Below are 26,092 nucleotides of genomic sequence, written 5' to 3'. Positions count from 1 at the left end.
CTGTTACTATTTTTTTTCCCCTAATGCATCTTGTTTTAAAACTTCTAAATATATTTGGTACATTTTGCAGAAAATCTTGGATTTGTGATGTCACTACAGCTAGGAGAATATAATTTATGTCACATATCATACATGTTGGGGGTACCTACAGGAAACCCACACAGGCACAGGGAGAAGATGTAGACTCCACACAGAGAAGTCTTGCCTCTGACCCAGGAGTTTTTAGCTGGTTCTGAAACAGTCTAAATGTAATACTGGTGCCGCTGTATGACCTACATAAGCAAAGAACAACATCAGTGAGAAAATGTAACATTTTTGATAATTATTCCTCATGACTGTCACCGGGTTTGATTCTGCCTTCAGTCATAAAACTAAAATAATTGTTTGTGGTGGTGTGCTGAGGATGAAAAGCTGCCCTGTAGTCTGGTGGTATGGCTGTAAAACAAAGTTTACTTTGTCTAGGTGCTGTATCGTGGGCAACTGGACAAGAGGCTTCTTCAGTTCTTACTAACTGGAGGGGAGTTGAAGGAGGTGAAACGTCTTCAAGAAGCTGAAACAAGCCCAGCTGCGTACGATACAGCACCTAGATTTACCATGACCTGGATGACTGAGAACCTTTATCAACAAAGTTTACTTTGTTTCATCGTCGTCATCTCTCGCCCACAGGGGCCGCCAGAATCAACAAACAATAAAAGTTCTTTGCAATATATTTAAATAATAAAATATGGCTTGGTCACAAACTAAGAAAGGATTTAGAAAATGTATTGATTTTTATAAGCTTGTAATATAATGTAACTTAATAGTAACTTGTACCTCCTGCTGTCAGACAAATGTAGTTCAGTAAACGTACAACATTAACCTCAGAAGTGTAGTGGAGTAGATAGAGAATACTGTGTTTCTATTATTTTGTCCACCCCAATTTATATCAGAGGGTATCCTACAGAACACCGTAGAGGCTGGATTCTCACTATGGGTGAGTTGAAGGACATTTGAGACATACATTTTTCAGTCTTTTATCAGAATATACATTCAGTACCAAACCATGACTAGAATATTTTAAATAATACTTGAAGTATATGTTTCAGATTCTCTGTACAAATGTGGAAAACTGCACATTTCCACAAAGCAGCACTGTTAACATGTCTTGTGCAAGTGTTCAGTTTCCATCACTAGAGGGCGATGTTTACAAAGAAATCAACCAGGACTGTCTCACAGGATTCAGGGGGTTAAGGCTTTTAACACCTTACTTTTCCCTCATGTAAATAAAATCTAATAATGTTATTAGCTTTGCTGCTTCTGTACAAAAACAAACATAAAGCTTCCAGAATAGAAATGTTGAATTTGGCACATACCTCGTGTTCATCTATTGTACAACTAGGGTGGATTCTTGTCTGATGTCTGTTTGAATTTAAGTCAGAGTGTAGAGTGTAGAAGGAGACGGGCCCCCGGGCCTGTTCTGATATCGGTCCACACCCAGCACACATCATTTAACACTCCGAACTCATCCAGATGAGCTGCAGCTCCTCCATCCACTCACAAATAAAATCTGATCATCTCCTCAGGAATCTGCTGTGTCAGCTGAAACCACTCTGAAGGGTCGGTGCTAAAAAAACAGGACGAGACAGTCGGTCGGAGATTTGAGCAACTTAAAGGGCTCTGGAGCGCCTCCTGTCCACCAGGGGGCGCCTGTCATCATTCAAATATTTATAGTTTGTGGTTTTGTAGAAGAACCATTGTGTCATTTTTATGCATTTCTTTTAGATTTAAGGGGCACTATGATAATTAACAAAAAGCTTCAGGCGCTTTTATAAATTTCGAGTCACTACCTCATGACACATTCTGCTAAATAGATATTGGGAATGCTATAGAAAACTGGCTTTTACATATTTAAATCGTTTGGGGGCAGGCTATGCCCAAATTTGGGAAATGTCTCCCTTTAAAAAGTTTAAGGTGAAGACAATGCTACGATGCTAAGACTTTGACAATGATTCACAAAACGGAACTTGGTTGTCACACACACTCATTTTGACATGTTTTTTAAAAAAAAAAGTAAGATGATGACAACAAAACAAAAGTTCACTGTTGGAACATTGTGGGCGTGGTGCCAAATTTAAGGAAATATGAATAGTGACTAATGGAAGACTTTTTGGGAGCTATGGACAAGTTTTCTGGGGAGGTTACCAGGGGTGATACTTAAGTACGTAAGTTACAAAGTATTATCAACAACTGACACACTCATGGTGCTCTTGAGGCTTCAGAAGCGTCAGCTGAACAGCAATAATAATAGTGTTAGCAGTGTTCACTCAATAAAGTCGCTAACCCAGATCTTCATGATTGAATGAATCACGCTCTAAGAGGATCAGCATGTAGTTAAGGTTGAAAATGCTGGTTCCAGTTGAGTGCCAGAGGTCACAACCATTATTCTTGCAAGGTATCATGGGGGCAGAATGAGGCGGACATGGACTCTGACAGTTGTCATGTGCTATGATAAGTTTTGGAGGTTCATTTGGGATTTGGTGGAACAAGTTTTAGGAAGAAATCTGGGTTTTTGGTGAATTTAGCGCTGACAATGAGAAGAATTCTAACAAAAGAAACACTGAAACCTCACTCCAGATGTGTAACCTGATGGCTGGATGGTTTGTTACACACACTGGTCACACAAGTCATCAATCTGATGGAGTTTTTACAAATTTGGACACTGAGTGTACAGAGTTGGGAATGTGTGGTAAAAAGGGAGTGAATGTCATCATTCTGACACCCTTTACTTTTGTATTTTCCCTTGACTCTGTACAGAATGTGAATTGTTTGAGTTATGCACGGGATTAATCCTCACTGAATGATTTTAACTGTCATACATTTCAGCTCGCTGCTTCATCAGACCCTCCTGAGGAGCCCAGAAACCTCTGTTCCGTCCCTGAAAGCCGGGGTGATGCATTAAAACGGGAAAAGACTGACCCGGGGCTTAGTTTACTAGACTGTGTAATATTTTCCCATTGATTCACGAAATGAAAAAGGGGGTATAAGCCTCTGTCAGTTTCCCTGCGCTGACCCCCCTCTTCCCGAAAAGCAGATCTGCGCTGCTGTCTCCTTGCGGCCGAGACGCACAGAAGCCCTCCATCACCGGAAAGGAATGCAGAAAACTATGTAAAAGTTTCCGAGTGTGTGTGTTCGTCCCTGTGTGTGTGTGTGTGTGTGTGTGTGTGTCTCCCAGCACTTGGAGAGGTTACACATCACTTTTTGGCCCGGCTGGATGTCGTAAGAGCTCCGCGGCGGGGCAGGCAGAGCTGGGAGCAGCCCCCCTGTTAAGTAGCAGATTGTGTGGAGAGTCTTCCCACTTGGAAAGAGGCTCGCCGACGCGTCTGGGAACCAAAAACCCGCGGAGCTCTCTGACTTCAACACCGGACCACCTCACTCTCCCTTTTCTCAGGTTGGGGGTCTACAACAGAGAATTGAACCTTTTTTTAATTTTTAATTTCTTGAACCAAACCAAAGAAATTCAACAGTCTCGTCTATAGGTCAGTCCTGCATGAGTTTTTGATTTTTTTTTTTAGTTCAGTTCCAGGTGATAAAACTACACGTCGATAATTTAATTTCATGCAATTTTAAAGGTAGTGTTATTTCCAGACTTTTCCATCTTCTTTTATTCTGGACATTCAGAGAAACGCGTGGACATTCTTTGCGTTGTGGTGCGTAATTGCGCACGGCGCCGGGATTCGATGCTCGGTTTTGCTTATCTGTGGAGAGAGTTTCTCTCTGTTAGAGTGGGTTAATCTCATCAGCAGAGGTGTTAGATACTGAATTGGACCTTTTGCAGTGTAATTGACAAAATTTCCAGCTGCTTCAGGAAGAGAAAGCGGAATTTTGCGCATAGAATAGATTCCTTTTTTGATCAAATTGGCTTTATTAGTTGTTGAAACAACTGTTGTGGTTTTTTTGTTTTTTTTTTACTTTATCCATTCATGCACATAAAGTCTGTCATTTCATATTTTCTGGCTGTTTGTTTTTTACGAGCGCAAGGATCAAGGAAAAATGACTTTATTAAATATTCCCGCCCGGAAAGCTGCGTTTTCTGGCGTCTTTTAAGCAACTAATTGATATTAGATGTAGATTAAATGATGAGAGATCAGTCAGGTGACGTTCACATTCAGGTTGCTTTAAGGTCTTGTGAAGCCCTGAGGCTGCTGCGGGGCTGCTGTGTGAAGGTCTAACCGCCTCCTCCTTTTACTGTCGCAGCTTCATTCATGTGCTGCTGAGCGTGAGGAGCTGAAGATGAAGAGCAGGCTGTCTCTGGCAGCGGCTGCCCTCCTGGCACTGCTGCTGTCCTCCTCTCAGGCCCAGGATCAAGGTAAAGCCGCTCCTCCTCCTCCTCCTCCTCTAATCTCTGTGATCCAACACATCTGACTCCTCTCACCTCTGCCTTCTCTCTGTGTGGAGCTGAATATCTAGTCTGAATAAAACCATCAAATAGAGAAAGCATATGTGTGTGTTTGTGAATTGATTTGTTTGAACTGATTTCAGCCTCAGTTTAACCTTTGATTGATGATTTGTCTTTTTTGCTCCAATAATTCCAGTTTCCTGCAGGAATGTTTCCAGATTTCCTCTTGAAGAGAGAAAAAAAGAGAGAAAAAAAAGTCTCAGTTTCAAATATCTGGTTTGAATTTGTGGATAGGAGGTTTTTTTTTGTTTCTTTTGTTTAACCAAACCAGTAGCGCTTCTGAAGTGGTTTTAGCTATGGATGTAACTCGCTGACGGCGGTGACTGAGCAGGGAAATGACAATAGAAGCCGGCCTCCAGTCGGTGATACGGCAGCCACGAAGAAAAAAAGTGCTATTGTTAGAAAAGCTTAATCATCTTACTGTCCCAGCAGTCTGGTGCTTCTCTAATGGCATCGATTTATGTTTCTTAGTCTTGATAGGCAGTAATCTATCTTAAAATAAAATAAAAAAGCAATAATTAAGAAAGATAATAAAGAAAAAGAAAGAAAAAGATCATATTTTTGAGCCTCGACTGCATCCCATGTGAGGCTGCACAGCTGGACAAACGTCTGTCTGTAGGTTAAGTCGGCTCCGGCAGATGTAGTTTGGTTATTTCTACACCAGGAGGGGCCCGTGCTTAAAATCTACTATCAGTTGCTGTAGTCTACGTTTCTCTGGTTTCAAAAAAGAAAAAAAAGGAAAAAATCCAGATGGCACGTGGCCAAGTTTCCTCCCTACGTCCTCTCTCCTGATGGAACGGAAAGACAAAATATGACTTTCACATTATTTTCCAGGGGTTTCAGAGGTTTGGGAGAGGAGAGAAAATCTTCTCATCTGTGCCTCTGGATTTTCTCTGAAGAAGACAGTGCAGTTAAAAATCCATCAAATCCGCAGCAGCAGGAGGAGAATCTTTCTTTTCTCTGCTTCCAGGAGAGTTTCTGACCTCCTGTGACCCCCCTTTAATGTCCCGACAGGGGCCCTCGCTGCCTCTCCAGCAGTCGTCCTAATAGGGTCGTATATATCCTCCTGCGTGGAACAGTTTGACACGTCGGTGCCGGAGGCCCGAACACCTTGAGGAGAAAAGAAGCAGAACAGGAAGGCCTCTGCTCTGAACTGTCACATCTCAGGTGAAAGATGACAAAATAAAAGCAGTGCAGAGCAGAGCAGAGGCCCGGACGCCCAATGCTTCAAAGAAAAGATGCAAAGCCTGGATGTGAGTGTGGACGGTGTGTGTGTGTGTGTGTGTGCTGTACAAGTGTGTGTCCCTCTGGTTCGGAAAGTGTTTGGTCGTTTGGAAACAGAAGCAGCAGCCCGCCGCCCTTGAATTGACTCACCAGGTTGGTGGTTCCTCCATTTTTGACGTCCTGTCACCCTCCCGGTCAAGCCTCGACCCGGTCAGCTGACCCGGAGTCTTGGCTTCACGACAATATTTTTCAGTGATATTCTTCACGCTCACATTAACAGTCCAACTGGTTGGTGGTCTAGAAAAAAAGGCTCCGATACTTTAATCTCTAATAAACTCTAGCTAGACAATGTGGTGTAGAATATCTTTAATGTTAATGTTTTGTTTCTTTGAGTCATTTCTTTGTGTCTCTGCAGCTGTGGAGCTCAGATTACTGTAGACTAACGTTCCTCCAGCATGAAAAGATTAAGATTGTTTGTTACATGAAGAAGTTAAGTGAAAGTTCAGGAAGTAAACGTTCAGCACAGGGGGGGTCGGCTAACTGATCGATGTGAGCACCAGTGCGATCAGTCTCATTCTGTATTTTAGCTGTTTTTCCACTGGATGACTTCAGTCACTTATCTTAGCTCGTAGCTGTTAAGCAGTCGCAGTGGTGCATTTTGAAATTGATATATTTGATCAGGAATCTGATCAGCGACGTTACAGTTCAACACCTCGACGCCCCCGACTGAACTATTATGTGGAGTTCTTCTTTCCGTCTTCATGTTGATCCTTTCTTGCTGGAAAAACAGATTTTTTCTCACAGGCTCATTATTTATCTCTGAAAGCATCGAGGCTGGTAGTTTTCTGCTACACTTTTCTTATCGTTCAGCTACTTTAAACTGCTTAACTGTAGATCTTCAGTTTATTTTAAGCATTTATCAAGATTAAAATCTGGAGTCCTCACCAGTAAGGCAGCGTGAAATAAAATCGATGCACTGTAGCGAGCTAGACTGTCAGACAGGCGACCGCTCATTCTCCACCCCAACCTGAAGAATATCATTTTAAAATATTTACAGAACAATAACCCGTGGTCCCTCGTGTACATGGAAACTTTGTGTCCGTTGCTCCAAGTTGTTGTAAACAACTTTTCATGTACACGTGCATGATCGTCCATGTCCGTGATCACCAGGTCATCTGTGTGCACTCTCCTCTGACACCACAACGACCGGCGGTTCTTAAACTATCCAGCTCCAGATCCTTCAAGGATTAGTTTGAACTCTCTGACAGAAGATTCTGTCGTTGCATTTTATTTTTATTTGGGTCTGGACCTCGAGTAGTTTAAGAACCTCTGGTGCTGATGTGCAAAGACGTACACGTGTCTCCACCGACATCGTGTATTCTTTTGTGAGGTTTGCAATGGAGATGATGAAAGTTGATCGAGCAGATCTTCATCCATTGTATAATCAATACCGTCAAGAGTTTCATCACGTGTGTGTTTTTTTTGCTGTTTGTCAATTCAACATCACGAGCCGTTGGATTGAGGTCATGGACGGTCTGCTGGATGTCAGCCGGTCCATGTTGTAGTCTGATGACAGGGACGGAAACTTTTCATTTTTATTTCATGTAGCTGGTGATTTCAGGAATAAAAAAAAAACTTCTTCCATTACGACACCAGCCGAAGAGATTTTTGGATAGAAGTCACTTAAAATGTGCCGGCTATCTGTTACAGTGACGTATGGAAGCAAAGAAAGGCCAGTTTGAGTTCATAGCATTTAAATATTTGACTTTAAAAATGCACATATCTGAATTTACGTGAGTTTGATTCCCCTCAGTGAATTTTCCAAAGGTCAAAAGTTTAGATTTTTCAAGATTTACCTTTTGGTTTTGGGTTCTTTTAGACCGAACTTTAGTTTTTAGACCGAGGATCTTGAAACTATTAAACTTATGAACTACTAAAAAGGTTTTGTGAAGCAAGAACACAGATTCAAACAGAAAGTTTTCACAGTTAGATATTTAAGAGCGATAAAATCCATTCAGTATTTTTTAGAATAGTCGCTTATGAATTTTTATATTGGCCTTTTTTGGCTTCCGTACACTAAATCACAGCCAAAATGAATCAGTTTTCCTCCTCCCGCCCTGTACTTGAATCATTCTTCAATGTCCAGAACTGTTTGAAGATGATGTTGTGTTGTTTCCTTGTGTTTGTCGTCTCACTGTGTTGTTGTCTGTGGCTGCTGGAGCCACTCCAGCTCAAACCGAGGTCGTTTTTTTTTTTTATATCTCTACTAAAACGTCTTCCCTCACTCACATGTGTAGTTTAGTTTGTCTCGTGTTGTTTGCTCCAACAGTGAACTTGTCAAACTTCACCCTGTGAAGTGTTGACTGTTGGGAAAATCCTTCCATACTTTACATTACAATACGTTCACCGTCCCCCAGCTGCAGGATTAACTGTGTTTTCTTTTTCTCTCCGCAGTCGACCCTCCGTCAGATTTGAGGTTTAAGATTTTAAATGAGAACACAGTGCAGATGATGTGGAGCAGACCCACGTCCAGGATACAGGGCTACAGAATACAAGTGACCTCACACACAGGTGGGTGCTCATTAAACCGGCGAGTTATGTCCTGCCGAGCCCGAAACATTACAAGTGTCATAAACCCTCTCAGACATCAATGTGCCCGGCAAGACTCAACACTCCCTGCAATTACGTGGAAATCTCTGCAGACACATGTTTGGCTCCAGAAGCTCCACTGATAAAAAACATTATCACGAGCGAGGAGGGTTGTCAGGACGAGTTTAGCTCAGGAGTGTAAGATGTCACGTCTACCAACCAGAGGTCATTAAACAGCTGAGATGATTAGAAAAAGACAGCGAGGAGTCATCTCAGGTATCTCGACACATGATTTTATTAAAGGAAGAATCTGCTGCAAAGTTAATGTCGCCAAAGACGACTTTTCTGAACCTTCACTATGGCCAAAAGTATGCGTCCACATATTTTTGGTTTGGGGAGGTTTTCCAGTGTTTTCCCTTCAGTTCCAATAAATCTTAATGTTACAGTAAACACGTATATTTTAGACAATAGTGAGCTTCAAACTTTGTGGTGGTACGGGGTTAGGAGAGACGTTCTCCTGTTTCACCATGACAGTGCACCCACACACAAAGCCAGCAGCTATGTTCAACCTAGTTAGAGGTATTTATGTTTGGGTAAGTGGAGACTTACACACCACACAGACTTGCTACTAAACAGGCTATTTACACTCAGCAGCTGTTAGGCGTTACACTTACTGTTTGAACTGTGCTAATTAAACCAGCTAATTGACAGAAAGCTTGACAATTTAAATTCAAATACTGCTAGGTTTAACTGTGGTTGTAATATTAGCTTACATTTACACTCAGTAACTGACAGGTGTAGCTAACTTTTACCTACTATTAGCTAACTAAACTAGATACGTAAAGAAGCTTGCATTCAATGTCAGGTTTAGGCTGTTAGCTAACTTAACTTGCTAACTGACAGAACGTTAGCATTCATATTTAGTAATGGCCGCATTAACTAGTACACAACCGTTGAGTAGTACTAGTTTGTTGAACCAGCAAACTGACAGAACTGTCATTAGCTTGCATGTCTATATTCAATAACTGCTGTTTGTAACTGTTACACAGAGTTAACTAAACTAGCTAGGCAGTAACTGTTATGTACTGTTATGCAAAGTTGCTAAATGACAGAATGTCAGCGTTAGCTATATGTTATGCTATTAGCTAATTGAACCAGCTAACTGACAGAACTAACGTTACACTGCGCATTTATATTCTATAACTTATAGGTATTTAGCTTACTTAACCAGGTAACTGAACAAATTTGCTTATTTACTTTCAGTAACTGTCAGGTGCCTATGGTCAGGTGTGGTACTGTTAGGTACTATTAGCTAACCTCACTTGGTAGCATTCATATTTAGAAGCTGCGGGTGTAACTTGTGTGTACTGTTTGCTTATTGAAGCAGCTAACTGACAGAACTATCAGTAGCTTGCATTTAAATTCAACAACCACCTGGCGCAACTGCTAGCTTAGAATGCTAAGTTACAGAGCATATTTACATGGAATTACTTTCAGGTGTTACTATTAGCTTACAAAACCAGCTAACTGACATTAGCTTGCACATTTAGTTTCAAACTGCGGTGAAGTTATTTTCCAGTTGGATAGTCGACAGACGTTCACTCCGGAGGAGAGGGGGGCGACCCCCATTCCGAAGGACCGCCATTCCGACGCTCCGCCATTCCGAAAATTTCCGAAGGCAGACCTTTTTTCACGTTCGGAATGGCGCCCTTTTTTTCAAACATGAAGAAACATTTTTTTTGTGTAAAACTGAGTAAGAAGACACCGCTGGGTGTCACCGGAGTGAATGTCTGTCGAATATCCAACTTAAGACCAACTGGGAGGCATAACTGGTAAGTGCTTTTGGCTAACTGGAGCAGCTAACTGACAGATAATATAACTTTTTTTTGCATATTTAACGTTTATCTAACCAAACTTGGTAACTGACAGAACTGACGTTAGTTTGCATATGTGCTTTCCATACATGTTAGTTAGCAACTGTTCGCTATCTTAACTAGCCAACTGAAATAACTAATGTTAGCTTTATATACATTCATTAACTGACAGGTGTAACTGTACTGTCAACTGAACTAGCTTACTGACACAGCTAATGTTAGACAGCTTGCCAGTAAGATTGAAAACTATAAAATGGGAAGACTTTAGTTACTTTTTACAAAAAACAGTGCTTCAAGTTACACATTTTCACTTTGGAAAGAGTCAGGCTAGCTTTTTTCCCATTTTATTCAGGCATTATGCTAAGCTAGGCTAATCACATCCTTCAGTAGGACAAGAATTTCAAGAATCAAGAGTCTTTTAATTCAGTTAAAGTTACCTCTAATTGTTATACTGAGTACAAGTGAGAGCTTAAGGTGATTTATTTAATGTACTTTTTTCACATGAATAATTCTTTATAATAGGCATCAACAATCTCTCATCTAATGGAATCAACACATGAATAAATCCATTGACTCTGTTCAGCGGTGGCATCTTGTAATAAATAATTACACTTGACTCAGTGGAAGAATCGGGCATGTTAAGGGTTAAAACAATGTGTTCTGATTCCTAGTAATGCGGAAAGTTTTCATTAAATTGAATCATACTGTTGTTGTGTGTTTACACGGCTCTTCCAGTCCTCAGGTCAACAGTCGGAATCAGGTTTTTCTGAGGCCCTGTTTTGACTCTTGGAGAAATGAAGTAATGCCATAGTTTCCTAATCGCTTCCCTCTGACTCTGTGCATTCTTGTAGACGAACCAACAAAAGAATTTACTCTGCCTGCATCTGCCACTAAGACCTCCATCTCAGACCTGACTCCAGATGTGGATTATGTCGTAACGATATCTGCGTACGCTGGATCAGGGGAGAGTCTGCCCATCACCGGCCAGATCACACGTGAGTCACCGTGCCCCAGAGTGTGTGTGTGTGTGTGTGTGTGTGTAAAGTGGCAACAGATATTCATCCAAATGCCAATAAAGTTTGTCTGCAGCTGGTCAATTCTGGCAGGAAGTAACCATGATGACAACCTGCTTCAGTTTAAAACCAGTCTGGCTGGTAAAGCTACTCAAGGCCCCATAAAGAGAGTAGACAAAATAACAGGAACACCTGGCAGCATTTGTTTCCGTTATATTGTCTCTGATGACTCTGTCATCATTGTTTCAGTTTCACCAGACAGTACAGCTCGTGAGAATACTTTAATACATTTTCAAATGAACGCGGCACCACCATTAAGTAGCTGTTATTGAGCTTTTGATCATAACCCATGGTCGTCATCACCATGTTCAGATTTCCATTTTTTTCCAGAATGAAATTCCAGGTGAACTCATTTCATTCTGGACTCTGGAAATAACCAGCAGTCTCAACATAAGATCCATTTAGTTTGTCATGTCCAGAATGAACTATATGGATTTTAAACCAACGCAGCCAATACAAGTCTTTATTAAGTCTCTTCATTGCAAGAAAATGAAATTTGAATATCTTCAATTCTGAAACAACTGAGCACGAAAAATGATGCCGAAGCTCCAGAAGAGCTCCTGAACTGATCTTGTGATGAGATTGTTTTCTCAGCTGCTGTTTCCAGCATGTGTTTGGATTCATTTTTCATTAAAGCAGCTGGTGAATTTAAGGATGACACAAAATAAGATATTTGGTCCCGTACCAGTTGAAATAAATCAAGAGATGTATTTCTTCCAATGTGAAATGTTTCGTGACTTTCATCATAAATTACAAAACCAAACAATTGATGAAAGACATGAAGACCAGATCATGATTGTGATGTCTTAAAAAATCTTTAAAAAACTAGAAGGAATTGAGGTGTAATATTTAGTTCAGTGGATTCAAACCCACAGGTAAACACTGACGGGTGAGGCCACAACACAATTGAACATTTTGATTTTTGTGACACAAAATGATGTACCTATTCTTGCTTCCTTGCCTTAATATTGAGAAAGCTCTGGGCCTCTTAAAATCCTTCAAATAATAAAAAAAACCCTCATTCTTTGATTTAACTGTTTACAGTTCATGTTCACAGTCTGTGATGAAGATGAAGTCAACAGTAACACAACTTCACAAACTGCGAGTAGGAAAAATACAGAAAAAAGAAAATACACATGTGTCGCTTGCAGTAAGAGATGAGGTTTTTCTTGTAATGTACGTGACGTGAGTTGAAGCTGGACCGAAGTTAAAACAATTTAATTACATTTTGATTTGACGTGGGACAGGAACCTCCTGAGGTCTGTGGTGTCTGTTGTTGACCGGTCCATCACCCCTGATCTCCTTGGACGTTCTCGCTCTCTCTACGACTTCACCTGACCTTTTTCAGGCATGATACTTGTTCGCATCTGTTTTCCACAGACTTAATCAGAAGGATTAGAATCACCTGCATGCAAAATTGAACTTTGGCGTTTGCGCCGCACGCAATTTGAAAGTCTAAATTGGTGCTATTTGTATGCAGATTGAAGCATCTGGACTGCATAAGTAGATATTGTGCTTTATTTGAAGGCGTCACGAGCCAAAAAAAGGTCGGGAATCGCTGAAAGAGGCAGAATGAGGCGAAGCATCGAACGCTCCAACTCTGGATACGAAAAGATAAGATGAGCAGCTGCAGCTGGTTGAAATACAAAGAAGTCCAGTGAACATTAAACTCTCATTTGACGTTACTTATGGATCAGTAAACGAGTGGTGACTCAGATTTCCAGCCCAGTTTCATGGCAGCAGTTTGGTGGGGACGTCTGTTTGGCACCGCTGCAAACGCTGATGATCAAAGCTCTGGAGATTCCCTGGAAATCTGTCAGAAACCATGACATCAACGCTCTAATTTCACCGTTTGGGAGCTCATTTTGCACATTTGTCGTATATACGAGTCGGAAATGTTGCACAAGAAACCCCAGATGGGAGAATAAATCTTACGTATGGAAACAAAAGAGGAGTTTTGATCCAGCTCGAGCGGTCTGCTATTTGTTAAAGGAGAACAGTAACAGTTACTGACAGAAAATAGTTCACATGATGCTGTTCAAATGAAAGTTTGGGTTTTTTGAGGATACCTTCAGCAACAGCTCAGATTATATTATTGCCTCTAACTATTGTAATTGCCCAATTGTGTTTTTGTCTTTCAGTCGAGTCAAGCGGGAGCACGAGAGGAACATCCAGGAAACCAGACGCTTCAGATTCAGTCAGTAAGTCCTCTTCCTCATTAACTTGACACCTTAATTTGACGAGAGGTTTCAGTCAACGCTGAGATAATAAGTTACTATAAGTTACTACTTCAGGTCTTCGCCGCACCCCCTCGACTTTCCCACGTTTTGTCCTCGAGCTTTCTTCTTCCCTGCTGGGCGGTGTCCATCAGCCTGAGCTCAGCAGCGATGGGAGGCTCCTACCACACAACACCCCATTGTATAGCAATAATCAAAATTAGGCTCCCATAAATCTCTAAAGTATTCGGTCATCGTTTTGGGCCCCTGCCGGCCAATTATGCCAATACGGAGGAAGCTGCACATGCTCAGTCGGTGCGGGGGTCGTGGGTGGGGCGGGAGGCCGCGGTTGGAGCTGGGGGAGCGGGCTGAGAGGAGCCCAGCCCCGCAGTGCTGAGAGAAGTGGAAACCATTACAGATCCTGATTTACAAGAGCACTGCTGCTGCCCTGGCTCAGTTCTGCAGATGATGACGAGCTTGTGCTGATTTTTCCTGCTTTTCATGAGAGGAAAGTCGAACGGAAACTCCAAGAGAGCAGAGTGAAGTCCTGCACCTCAACCTACAACACTACAATCTGACATCTAGTGTGACCGAACAGCTCTGAAAGGATTCCTAACAACCAGAAAATATGGAATGACGAACTTCAAACACTGTTTATGACGTTATTATTAAGATCTAGTTGTGTTTCTGTGTTTTACTTTTACTTATCACAAGAAGTAAATGCTGACGGCTATAGAATAATGAAACCATTAACATTTAGATCGTTTCTTTATAAACTCCACCTTTACTTTGCTAGTTTGTCTGTCACCTGTCACGAAATCTCCCGGGAAAATCAAGGCTGATGGGTGATCAAGTCCGGCTGGCATTTCTATCTGACTTCACTTGTTAATTAATAAATTCACGTTCTGTTCTTTGTTGCTACTCTGAGGAAAATGGAAACGATCTAGTTGTCTTTGAAACGGTGGTGTCAACATTAATACCACTTGGAAACGCTAGAGGGGAAAATTGTCTGTTTCTTCTTTAAAGGCAACTAAAAGTGCCATACATTCTCAAATAAAGGCCGGTCTCATGCATACACATCATCACCAGTTTCATCCTCCGGGGACCATTAATCTCTACTGAATTTCATTGCATCAGTCTAAAAGCTGTTTAGGTGTCATGGATGGACCAACGACATTGGATGGCTGTTTTATAAATATGCATATAAAACAGAGGGACAATTGACAGAAATGCCAAATTTCTGACAATAAACAAGCATCACTCAACACTTTCTACCCTCTTTGTCTTATCTCTTGTCCTCTTTCCAGAATGCTCTTTCAGTGCCATCGCCGACGTAGTGTTCTTGGTGGACGGCTCCTGGAGCGTCGGCAAGCCGAACTTCAAATACATCCGCAGCTTTATCTCAGCGACGGCCGGCGCCTTTCAGATCGGAGAAGACAAAACCCGAGTGGGCGTGATCCAGTCCAGCAACGACATACGACCAGAGTTCAACCTGAACACACACTTGACCCGACCGGCGCTGCTCCGGGCCATTGGCTCGCTGCCGTACAAAGGAGGAGACATCAGGACAGGTACATTGTTAATGTCCTTAAATGTTTCTGCAGCTTTTGTAATATTATAACAAAAACTTTATTTTGTTCCCTATAACTTATATAAAAAGGCTTATTCTGGCTGTGCATTACTTAAAACTCCCCTCCTGCCTGTCTCTTTGCGCCAGGCGATGCCCTCGACTACCTCCTTAAAAACACTTTCACTGAGGCGGCCGGCGCCAGGAAGGGTTTTCCCAAAGTGCTGGTGATCATCACAGATGGCAAATCTGAGGATCCAGTGGAGAGCTACGCCAGGCAGCTCAGGAGCAGGGGGGTGGAGATCTTTGTCCTCGGTACGTAGCCAGAACAAGTTTATGACATTCCACATCTTACATTTTCCATTCGCATTTTGATGCTTTTAACTGTCGTCTGTAACAAAAGCAGCTTGTGAGGACGTAAAAAGTAGAAGGTGAAATTCCTCGATCATTAACATTACAAGCGAGTGATAGCAAGTTTTATGTATGTTTACACTCAGGCTTCAATGTCAGACTTTCCACAATCTAAGGACGGAGAAACAGAAGTGGGCTGTTGCTATGGTGTTAAAGAGGGCTGGTGGTTAAATAATAATAACAGCTCATCTTCTTCAGTCGCTGAAAACAGGTCACTGATTGAAAAGTACTTAGTCAAACATGAAATATGCTCTTAGTTTCTGGAGTTTTCTCAAATCACAAAAGAGCTTGGCCTCCTTTCAGCCACAGTGAAAGAAAAACATTTGAGTGGTGAAATTCATGCATGAAATCAGTGATATGTGATTTGCTAAAGGAAAATATTTCACAACAATTGAGTGTCTGAATGTGTAAGATATTCAAAAATTGACTTCATAAACAGTAATAAATAGAACATCATCCTAAAAGTGTTAAAACCACAGTGTAAAAACGTCAAAGATAGAACAGAGGGAAGAAATCATGGAAAAACTAAGGGGAAACAGAACCAAAGACGAAGGGAAAGACGACTGAAAAGAGATTTGTTATATTTGATTTTAACTAATGCTCAAAGTTTACGTAAAAATCTTAATCTTTAACGTATCCAGATGAGTAAAAAAAGAAGAATTCCCTCTGAAAGCCAGTGAAAGAAGTGATTGATGGAAAAGTCTCCCAACAACGGCCACAATCAAGTTCAGAGCTGCTCTGAAGCATTTGAGTTAAAGTACTTTGCTATTTACTTTGCTATTTTCCCCTTCTGTGGAGTCGAACTCTGAATAAACTATAATCTGTAAAGACTCACGGCTTTACTAACGGCGTCAGTGTTACAAAAGAATATAGAACTGTAAAACTCACCAGTTTCATATTTACTGCCCAGGCTGTCAGACTTTCCAGCCAGAGTTGAATAACAAAAAAAAAAGTTGAGGCTTTCTGTTGTCGATTGGTGGTGAATCCAGCTGGAGAACTTTTATACGCTAATGTGGAAAACAAATGTTTCAGTTCGCATCACTATAGATTGCTATTTTAAGCCAGTATTTATAGATCTGGAGCAAATTCACTCTTTACCTCTGACACAATCACATGATGCCAGCGACTTTACGAGGACTGCTCTGACTACACCTCTTAGCTCTGAATGAGTAAATGTCCACCACAACTTAGATTTTTTGTTCTTTGTAGGTGTCCAACATTCTGACGAACAGGAGATGAAGCTGATGGCCTCCACTCCTCACAGAAGTCACATCTTTAGCGTTGCCAACTTTAACTCAATCAAGAATGTGCAGAAAGAGTTCATCACTCAGGTCTGCGCTGGTGTCGACGATCAACTCAACTCACTCGTCAGCGGAGAGGAAGGTGAGATGTGTGTGAAATAAATACCACATCTGTCTCAAACATTTTCATTTTTAGGTTTTTCAATCTACTGTTGTCCCTTTGCACTTAATCTTAAATCAGTAGTTCAACTTATTCTCTCTATTGTTGGGAGTTAGATGAGAAGATCAAAACTACTCTCATGTCTGTACAGTATATATGAAGCTATAACCAGCTAGTTTAGCTTAGCATAAAGACCGGAAACAGCTAGCCTGGCTCTGTCCAAAGTTAACAAAAGCTCTCTATTAGCATGTCCAATGTGATTGTAAGTGCTATATCACAGGCAACTGGACTCATAGCACTTAGAATTACCTGGATGACCTGGATGACTGAGAACCTTCATCAACATGTTCAATGTAGTTAATGTAATCCATAAATCCTTTTAAGAGCTGTATCTCCCATTTCCAGTCTTTGTACAAAGCTAAGCTTCCCATCTGCTGCCTCTTGTTTCATATTTAATGACCAGATATGAGAGTGGTTTCAATCCTCTCATCTAATTCTCAGACAGAAAACAGTTAAGCACCCTTCCAAAACATAAATTATTCCTTTAAGTGTTTTGATATACAGTGTACTATAACCTGATGTTATTTTTCTCTCTATTTTTGGTTTATACTGTAAAGTTATTTCACAATGACATTCAGATAATCCTCTAATTCTGATTCTGATTTTTTTCAGTCGTTGATCCGGCCTCTAACCTCCAAGTCCTGGAGGTGGCCTCAAAGTCCATACGGGTGACCTGGGACGCCTCTATTGGAGAGGTTACTGGATACAAGGTGCAGATGATCCCCATGATGACCGGCAGCAAGAGGCAGGAGCTGTACGTGGGCCCGGGCCAGACATCGGTGGTGGTCAGAGACCTTTCTCCAGACACAGAGTACCAGATCAGTCTGTACGCCCTGAAGGGCTTGACGCCCAGCGAGCCCGCCATGATCATGCAGAAGACACAGCCAGTTACAGTATCGCTAGGTGAGTACAACGTACTGTTGTCACTGGTCGATTTTAACTTTTGACACAATGGCTGTATCGGCTCAGAATAATATGGTTCAGGTAGCTATAAGGTATAATTGTGCCTCTTGCTGACTTCAGTGTGCTATCATTGAAGCTCGATGTAGCTAACTTTGTATTATCTTCTTATTTTTCCAATCTAGAATGTTCTCTTGGCGTGGATGTTCAGGCCGATGTCGTCCTCCTGGTTGACGGTTCCTACAGTATTGGTCTGGCTAACTTTGCTAAAGTAAGATCTTTCCTGGAGGTGCTGGTGAACACCTTTGACATCGGGGCAGATAAGGTCCAGATCAGCTTGGTCCAGTACAGCAGGGACCCACACACTGAGTTCTACCTGAACACTCACCATGACCTGGCCGCTGTAGTCAAGGCTGTGAGGACTTTCCCATACCGCGGCGGTTCAACCAACACCGGCAGGGCCATGACCTATGTGAGAGAGAGGATCTTTCAGGCCTCCAGAGGGGCCCGTGCCCACGTTCCTCGTGTCAACATCCTCATCACTGATGGGAAGTCATCCGACGCCTTCCAGGATCCAGCCACCAAGCTGAGGAATTCTGATGTGGAAATCTTTGCGGTGGGCGTTAAGGATGCTGTACGATCTGAGCTGGAGGCCATCGCCAATAAGCCAGCAGAGACCCATGTGTATACCGTAGATGACTTCGATGCCTTCCAGAGAATTTCCAAAGAACTCACACAGTCCATCTGCCTGAGGATCGAACAAGAACTTCGCAAAATCCAACAGAGACGTGAGTAATATTATTCTTATCCTCTATACTGATGACACTGTTCTTTGTACTTCTTTTTAACAAGTTATTGTTGTTTTAGGGTTGATTATAATTTAGATTTAATAAATTCTGGTCTGGTTTGCATCAAATTATGTGTTGATTCTTGCTATATTGACCCAATTCTGTTGAAAGCAACAAAAGTAGACTGCAATAGTCACTTTTCCTACAGATGACTATTCGTAATAGTATCTGTATGGTTTAATCCACAAGGGGAATGCTGCCTCTTTTCTTCTGGTTTTAACTTAAGCTGGAAACATATCTTTGGTGGGAATTACAAATTACTTGGTTCAAGGACTAGGTTGTTTGTCACAACTGAGCTTATGGCAAAGCAAACAGATTGATTCGCTGAGTGAAACTGATAATTCTGCATGCTCAGTTTAGGTTGGCAATTTTGGTTTTAAAGATTTGTTCCAATGCTACTGGAAATGCGTTGTAATGGGTGGCGTTTCTTCACTGGAATTAATTTGAAACAGTGATTACTCTTTGCTTGTATTTTTATGTCACACTGAGTGAGGCTGCAGTCATACAATATATTAATAATTGTTTGTAAGAAGATTCTGAGTTGTTTTACCTGTTTAATCCATTGTTAAGTAGTGGGAATAGTCTGGTAAATTGCATGCTAATACTTAGTGTGCCAGCTTTGTTTTGTCCGTGGCACAAGCTTGCTCAGCAAAAAAGAAAGAAAAAAAGATTTGTTGTCGTTGTCAGCTGTGTACAAAGTCGACAAACAGCCTTATCTTTGTTTGTTACTTTGCCCTCTGGTATAGAACCAAACGTAGCATAGCTAATGTAGCTAATCACAACATTAGGCCTACTAGCTTAACTTACAGTTCAATAGAGTGCTGCAGGGATGATGAATTTTTGAGTTTTTTTGCTATCCCGGAAGTTAGCATCACCCTGGTTCCCTTGACAAAAAGCCTGAGATTTTTCCATTGAATTTAAGGTTATTGCAGATAACAAGCTCTGTGGCAAACAAAGTTTATATGACAGGTTTTGTTCAGCAAGATAATCTTCACAGATGAAGACCTTTTTTTAAGTGTGAATGTGACCACCAGAAGCAAAAAGCTAATGTTAGGCTATAAATCATGATCACCTGACTTCAGCGTCACCACCACTTAGCGTCCTACTACACTATACTATACCGTTAACTATAAATTGATCTCTTGGTCTTCAAGTTGTAAAGTTAGAGTTGGAATAGTTTACAACATAAGCCTTTTAACCAAAAACCCCTTGCAAAAATGCTTTCTTTTCTCAGGTAATTTCTGCAACACTCTATAATAGAGGTGTGCATCTTCACTGCCCCCACGATTCGATTCGATTACGATTCACCAGTCTACGATGCGATTCGATTCGATTATACGATGCATCTTGATGCATCTTCTTGATGCATCTTGATGCATTATATCCTCAATTTTCTATATTACCACACATGACATATCAGATCAGTCAGATAAATATGAACTCTTTATTTTGAAAGCTGCTTTTAAATATCACATGTTTTGTTACATTAAGTTGTAAAGACAAATATAATTATAGGCCAAGCCTACCAACATGTGTGAAAATTTTAATTCCTCAAAAAGAAAATGTTCTGTAAATTAAAGTGCAAAAAAATAAATTTTTCCACAATACAGCAGCTCCTTGCGCACTCCCTGAACGTGGCAAACATGACTCTCGGAGTCTGAACGCAGCAGACACATCGTCTGCAACACTTGAGTGATGCTCTGACTCTTTGAGTCTGAGCATGAACACAGTAGACAACAGGGCGGCTTACAATGCAAAATCTCTCCAAATAGTAACTCTACAGGAACTTCCTAAATATGTCTGGGCTGGGTCAGTAGTTTTCTTTCCGTTGTGACCAGAGGCTAACATTAGCTCAGCGTGCCAACGGCTAATGTGGTTCCTCATATTAGTGGTGTTACCGAAGTATTTGATTTTAGCGTGGCAAGTTTTACAAATAGCATGGATCTTGTCCAGTTGTCGTTGCATCCCAGGAACTTCATAAAAACCAAAATGTTCCCAGATGTCCGCTTTTAAATTGTGTGGATTTTTCATTGTGCATCGGCTACCGCTACTGCCTTCCTCCGCCATGTTGGATGTTGGGTTTACTATGCTCGCGAAAGAAAGCAAACTACTTCAAACTTTCTGTTGCGCTTTTACTGTTGGCTGTAAATGTTGAATTCAAACAGGTCATTACAGTCCGAATATGAACTTTTTATCCGCTGTTCGAACTGAGGTTCAATTTTCAAATAAAACAGTGTAATCAAGCATGTAAAGCAGTTTTTTGATAATGCATTTTTATCTGTATATGTACTTTAAACAGTAATGAATGCATCACCATGTGGGCTCAGCAGATTCATTTTAAGTTAATTAATGAGATCACGAGTCAACTATTAAGATGTAGAACATTTGTAGTGATTAAAACAACATTAATTGCTGCAGCAGTCAGATGTAACTGTACCATCTTCATTGTGGGGGAGGACACAGAGTTGTACCAAAAGTCGTCCATATGCACACAATTACTTTCATGTCACTTTTCCAAGCGTGTCTATTTGAGCTGAACCCTACTTTTTGCCTCAATGTGTTAAACACATGTCCACCTTTTGATCTTCCAAGGCCAGAGAGAGGTCCTGCATGTGGAAATATTAGAACTGGGTCAAATAGTGGTTGCACAGATGAAAACTTAGGATTTGTTTAGCCAAGTTGAGGCAGCGGTGACTCCTTTATTCTCACATCAGAACAATCTAGACGAGCGTGTTGCTCATCACATATCTGTAAATGAAACTTGACTTTGAAATGCTTTCTTTGGCCTGAAATCATTAGCCATCCCCGGACATCTGGTAGTCAAGTTTAAACAAGCAAGAAAAGTTCCTCGCAAATACTGTTTCACCCTCTTAAAGCCAAATATTAATCACTCTGTTACTTTGCCAAAAGCTGCTTCCAGGTCTGCCAGTGTAGAATGTGACTCACACAAGCTTTGATTGCTGATTATATAATTCTTATATAATAATGGCTTTATGTCAACTAAGAGAAGTGTTCAGGAGCAGCACAGTCACAGCTTCCATGTACCAAATTGGCTCAAAGAGTGGGGAGTTTCACTGCAGCTGCCCGCCTGATGTTTGTTTGAATGATGGAGCTGTCACATGGAGTTGGACATCTTTATTAAATGACATGTTGGTCAGCCCTTCTACATGCTGGTTTCCTTCATTTGCTACTGTTTACTTTTCTTTGATGGGAGTCTCGGTTGTTTTTTCTACAGTGCATACTCACTTTTAACCAAGATAAAGGCTTAGCTCATAAATGTGAATGTCAGTTGTCTGTGTTCGAGTACAACATTGCATGGGCGTAACACAGTAATCACACAGTAATCTTAATGGAAAAGAAAGATGTTATGGTCACCTCATCTAAAACAAAAGTAAAAACATGATGCTATTGCATACATGCAAAAAACAAACTGTTAACTTTGTTACTTTCTTTTCGTTCCAGGACTGGTCCAGCCGAGGGACCTGTCCTTCTCAGAGGTCGGCTCCAGAAACTTCAGGGCCTCCTGGAAGATCAACGCCACCGACGTCAAGTCCTATTTGGTTAAGTTCAAGCCAGCAGATGACACTGATGGGCATTATGTGTCCATGTCTGTGCCTGGGGACACACTCTCCACCGTCCTCCCCCACCTCAACCCACTCACCCGCTATGAGGTCAACGTTCAAGCTCAGTATGAAAAAGCGGACAGTTTGCCTGTAACTGGCTATGAGACCACATTAGAAGGTATTTATGTTCACTCAAGTAATTTACCTTTATATTTTTAGCTGGAAGATGAAAGCAGTAGCACTTACATCTCATTCACATTTGTTGCAGAACTTGGCTCTGTGCAGAACCTCAGAGTATCTGAAGAGACCACAGACAGCTTCAGAGTATCATGGCAGCCAGCTCCAGGAGCCGTCACTCGCTACCGGTTGACTTACGAACCTGTCGGGGATGACAGCTCGATGATGGAGACGACCACAGTCGGCCCAGAGACAACGATTGTGCTGCACGAACTTCAGCCTAAAACCACCTACCGCGTCACCGTCATTCCTGAGTACCAGTCTGGCTCCGGAGTGCCGCTGCAGACTGAAGGCACCACCAAAGAAGGTAACCGTGGCTTCATATTATACTGTTAGAAACTAGAAGAGAGCACTGTTTGATCCTGGAAATATCATCTCTTGGAGGACAGATATCTTTCAAACATTACTAGAATCAGTGTAGGTTTACTGTGACAGCAGTTTCTCAATAAATCTGTTTAGAATTTATCTAGAAAATATGCTCCATATAACGTCACATCAAATATAAACTTTTCCACGGTATAAACAATCCAGTTGATTGTTGATTGGATGTCCATGGTTGCAGTGCAAAGAGCTGACTGCTTATACAGGACAACTTTACATGTTGTAGAATGGTTAAAATAATTGTTTTGATTAATCTTCGACTAAAATTAGTTGTTTGGTCTATAAAATGTGAGAAAATGGTGAAAAATGTCGACCAGTTTCCCTAAGCCCAAGATGACGTCCTCAAATGTCTTAATTTGTCCACAACCTAAAGATATTAAGTTGACTGTCAAAGAGGAGGAAAGAAACCAGAAACTATTCACATTTAAGAAGCTGGAATCAGGGGATTTTGATATTTATTCCTTTAAAAAACGACTTAAACTTTAACCAATTAATTGATTTATTGACGGGTGTGAATTTCAGACTCATTGCTGCATGATTTTTCTTATTCTTCATGTTTCACCAGTCTTTTTGCAATGTTCATATTGCCATGATGGTGGAAATACAATTTTGATTCAGCACTAGACAAAAGCAATGAAAATGTACAGTATCAATGCATTTTCAGATTGAACTGTGACTCAGAATGTTCCATCAACAAGGTTCTCATGTCACTGGATCAGTAACACATCTCTTTTCACTCATTGACAGATATTTGCTGTGTAGTGAAAACCTGTTGACATACGGAACTATTTTATAAAAACAATTCAAACAGCATTATTTTGTCATTGCCATTTTCTAAACAGCTTAATTTATCTTGAAATTCAAATAAATGATATGACTATAACCTGAAGTGGCTTCAGCCTGTTAATAGATTCTGAAAACTGAGATAAAACAGTCAGGGGTTCAAAGGGTTAACAGATAATGATCAACAGATCACAAGTGTTTGAAGCTCCAATAGGTGGCGGATTTTTGTTCCAAAGCTGATTTTAAAGCCCTGAAGTCTAGAAATCTGAGGAGCTGGTTAAGTAATTGTTGAGTCACTGGTTCTGATCCACAGCAGGTGTCTCCAGATGTGTAGAGATCATTTTGTTTGTGCTGTGGGACAGTAAAAACTATTAAAATCTTATTGTAACTTTAAATCACAAAGATGTTGGACAATGAAAACACTAACGCCAAGCTGTCATTCTGTCTATTTACGTCATTTAAAGGCCACAATGGAAATGGTTTCAGACTTCATTCTGACAGCCTCAGTGACTCTATCATCCACATTGTTTTTTTTAAAAGTCATCATCTGCCATTTGGCGTTTGCTTTCATTCCGATATTGCCTGGGAGTGCCAGGAGTCGACACATTTTTGACCCCGGTGGAAAGTGAACTCTGGAGTGTTAGTACAACCTGCCACCCATCGAGCTGCTCGTCAGATCTGTCCTGCCTTACAGGGAAAGGAATGAAAAACAGACGGAAGCACAGAAAGCAGGGAGATAGAAGTGGGTCAAGACGTACTCGAAGGTGATAAACAGTGAAAAAGGAAAGTGGAGGAGATTTTTTCCTCCAGACTCAGGACAATGGCCTTGAGTAACTATCATGATTTTTTTTTTTCGTTGATTCGTGAAGGGAGATTATCTCATGTATAGAAACTTCCAGTGGGGGCTGTGAGCTTTCGCACTTTTAGGGAGGAATTACGTGTATTTTGAAGATTAACGCCCTTGAGCCAAAACATTAAGGACACAGCTGGAAATAAATACAAATTATATTCCTGTCTACCATGGCAACAGCATTTCTTACTGCGTCCGAGAGCACCGCTCCCCTCCAGCTCCTTCAGACGGTGCAGCTGCTTGTCGTCTGAGGTGAATTCTTCTCTTTTTTTTTTTTTTTGTATTTTTGATGGTTTATAAAAAGAGGCAGGATTAATCCCAGCTTGCACCTCTTTGACATGAAACACCCAGCTGGCTCTCAGATGGATTTATGTTTTTCTTCCCGCTGTATGGCTGACAATATTGTTCCCATTACAATGTTTACTGTGCCATGACTTTATCTCAGAACTATGAATTGATGCAGTGCCTGGAGGGTTTGCATGAGCTGCCCTTTCGCTTGCAGACTTTTCCGCTAAGTCCTGTGATGGGACAAAAGCATGTAATACTTGGTTATAGCCACCACCAGGAATCACTTAAGTCTGCTTTTTTCAGTTTTTCTGACTACTGGTGAGGAAAAAATAAGTGAATGAAGCTTAAAACCCATGACATTTTCATCACTCATTAGGAAAAAACATCATAAGGCAGATGCAACAATAAAACACTTCAGCAGTAGGCGTTAACACCAAGGCACATGAGTCACTGCTTTATTTAAACAATTATTTTCTCAAAGGGGAATTGTGTGAACATATTCTACTTACAGTAACTCACATCCTGTCAGCTGCCTAGTACAACACAGTTTTCTACTGAGCAGCTCAAATGGAGCCACTGGGAGTTCAATGTCTTGATCAAGGACACCTCAGACAGTGTATTTCTCATCCAGACAAGGACATCATGCACAATTATCTGGCGAGAATCCTGCTTATGCACTGGTTCTCAACAGTTGGTCTGTGGATCATTAGTGGTCTGTGCTAGTATTAGAGGAAAACTTTTTGACAATGAGTATTTGTTAATGTTAAATTAGACATATTTTCCTTTAATTACATGAGGCACTCAAATTCATTCCTAAGTCCAACAAAGGTTACAGAAAGCTGCTTAGACACAACAAATTTGAGATGGCTGCAAAACAGCTCCAGACTTCCTTAAAAAATCTGCGTAAAATGATGTCTGCGACAATTCTTAATTATTTCTCCCCTCTTGTAATTTCTGCTTAACATGAATAACACAAAGTTATTCTTTTTTTTTTTTTGTACAAAATTATTGTGTCAGGTTGTCCTGGTTTGTTGCAGACCTGGTGTGTGGGCTGCTCCATGACTAGATAAAATATATGCTTTGTTAGCAGCAGACCAGCTGCACAGATGAGTCGCACCACACATTATTTTTTATTGTATATTACAACAACTTATTTTGTTACTTAGCTAAAAACAAATATTTCTGTCAGTGTTATGATGCGTAAAGATGCACGTTGTACGGATTGCATTTAAACCCAACATCTGGACTACCTCAAGGTGTGGTCAGGCAGAACTGATTTTACACCTCAGCTCACATTAACATTCATTTTTCATCATCCTGATGACGTCTTAATGGGGTGTATGAGTCACCAATGTACATCTGTGGATGTCGGTAACTTTCTTTAGGGAACAG

At 41.0% G+C, this 26,092-nt stretch overlaps 1 protein-coding gene across 6 annotated transcripts in view; it reads left to right on the top strand.

The window, feature by feature from the left end:
• The first annotated feature begins 3,349 nt into the window (after positions 1 to 3,349).
• Positions 3,350 to 26,092, top strand: part of col12a1b (collagen, type XII, alpha 1b) — a 151,583-nt gene continuing 128,840 nt past the window's right edge. For 5 of the 6 annotated variants that reach the window (XM_084377842.1, XM_084377841.1, XM_084377840.1 and 2 more), the window contains exons 1-12: positions 3,350 to 3,515; positions 4,234 to 4,345; positions 8,114 to 8,230; positions 10,974 to 11,117; positions 13,337 to 13,396; positions 14,719 to 14,982; positions 15,129 to 15,293; positions 16,599 to 16,772; positions 17,463 to 17,753; positions 17,936 to 18,538; positions 22,061 to 22,339; positions 22,430 to 22,705. In XM_084377842.1, the coding sequence (XP_084233968.1) occupies positions 4,270 to 4,345; positions 8,114 to 8,230; positions 10,974 to 11,117; positions 13,337 to 13,396; positions 14,719 to 14,982; positions 15,129 to 15,293; positions 16,599 to 16,772; positions 17,463 to 17,753; positions 17,936 to 18,538; positions 22,061 to 22,339; positions 22,430 to 22,705 (2,449 nt within the window). In that variant the 5' untranslated portion in view covers positions 3,350 to 3,515; positions 4,234 to 4,269. The remainder of the gene's footprint in view (positions 3,516 to 4,233; positions 4,346 to 8,113; positions 8,231 to 10,973; positions 11,118 to 13,336; positions 13,397 to 14,718; positions 14,983 to 15,128; positions 15,294 to 16,598; positions 16,773 to 17,462; positions 17,754 to 17,935; positions 18,539 to 22,060; positions 22,340 to 22,429; positions 22,706 to 26,092) is intronic. The other variant, XM_084377839.1, reaches the window with a different exon arrangement.

Source organism: Pagrus pagrus, assembly GCF_965226575.1.
Source record: "Pagrus pagrus genome assembly, chromosome: 16".
In the NCBI taxonomy this organism is placed as follows: domain Eukaryota; kingdom Metazoa; phylum Chordata; class Actinopteri; order Spariformes; family Sparidae; genus Pagrus; species Pagrus pagrus.
Note: the sequence above shows the minus strand (reverse complement) of the source record. Positions and strands in the feature narration are given on the sequence as shown.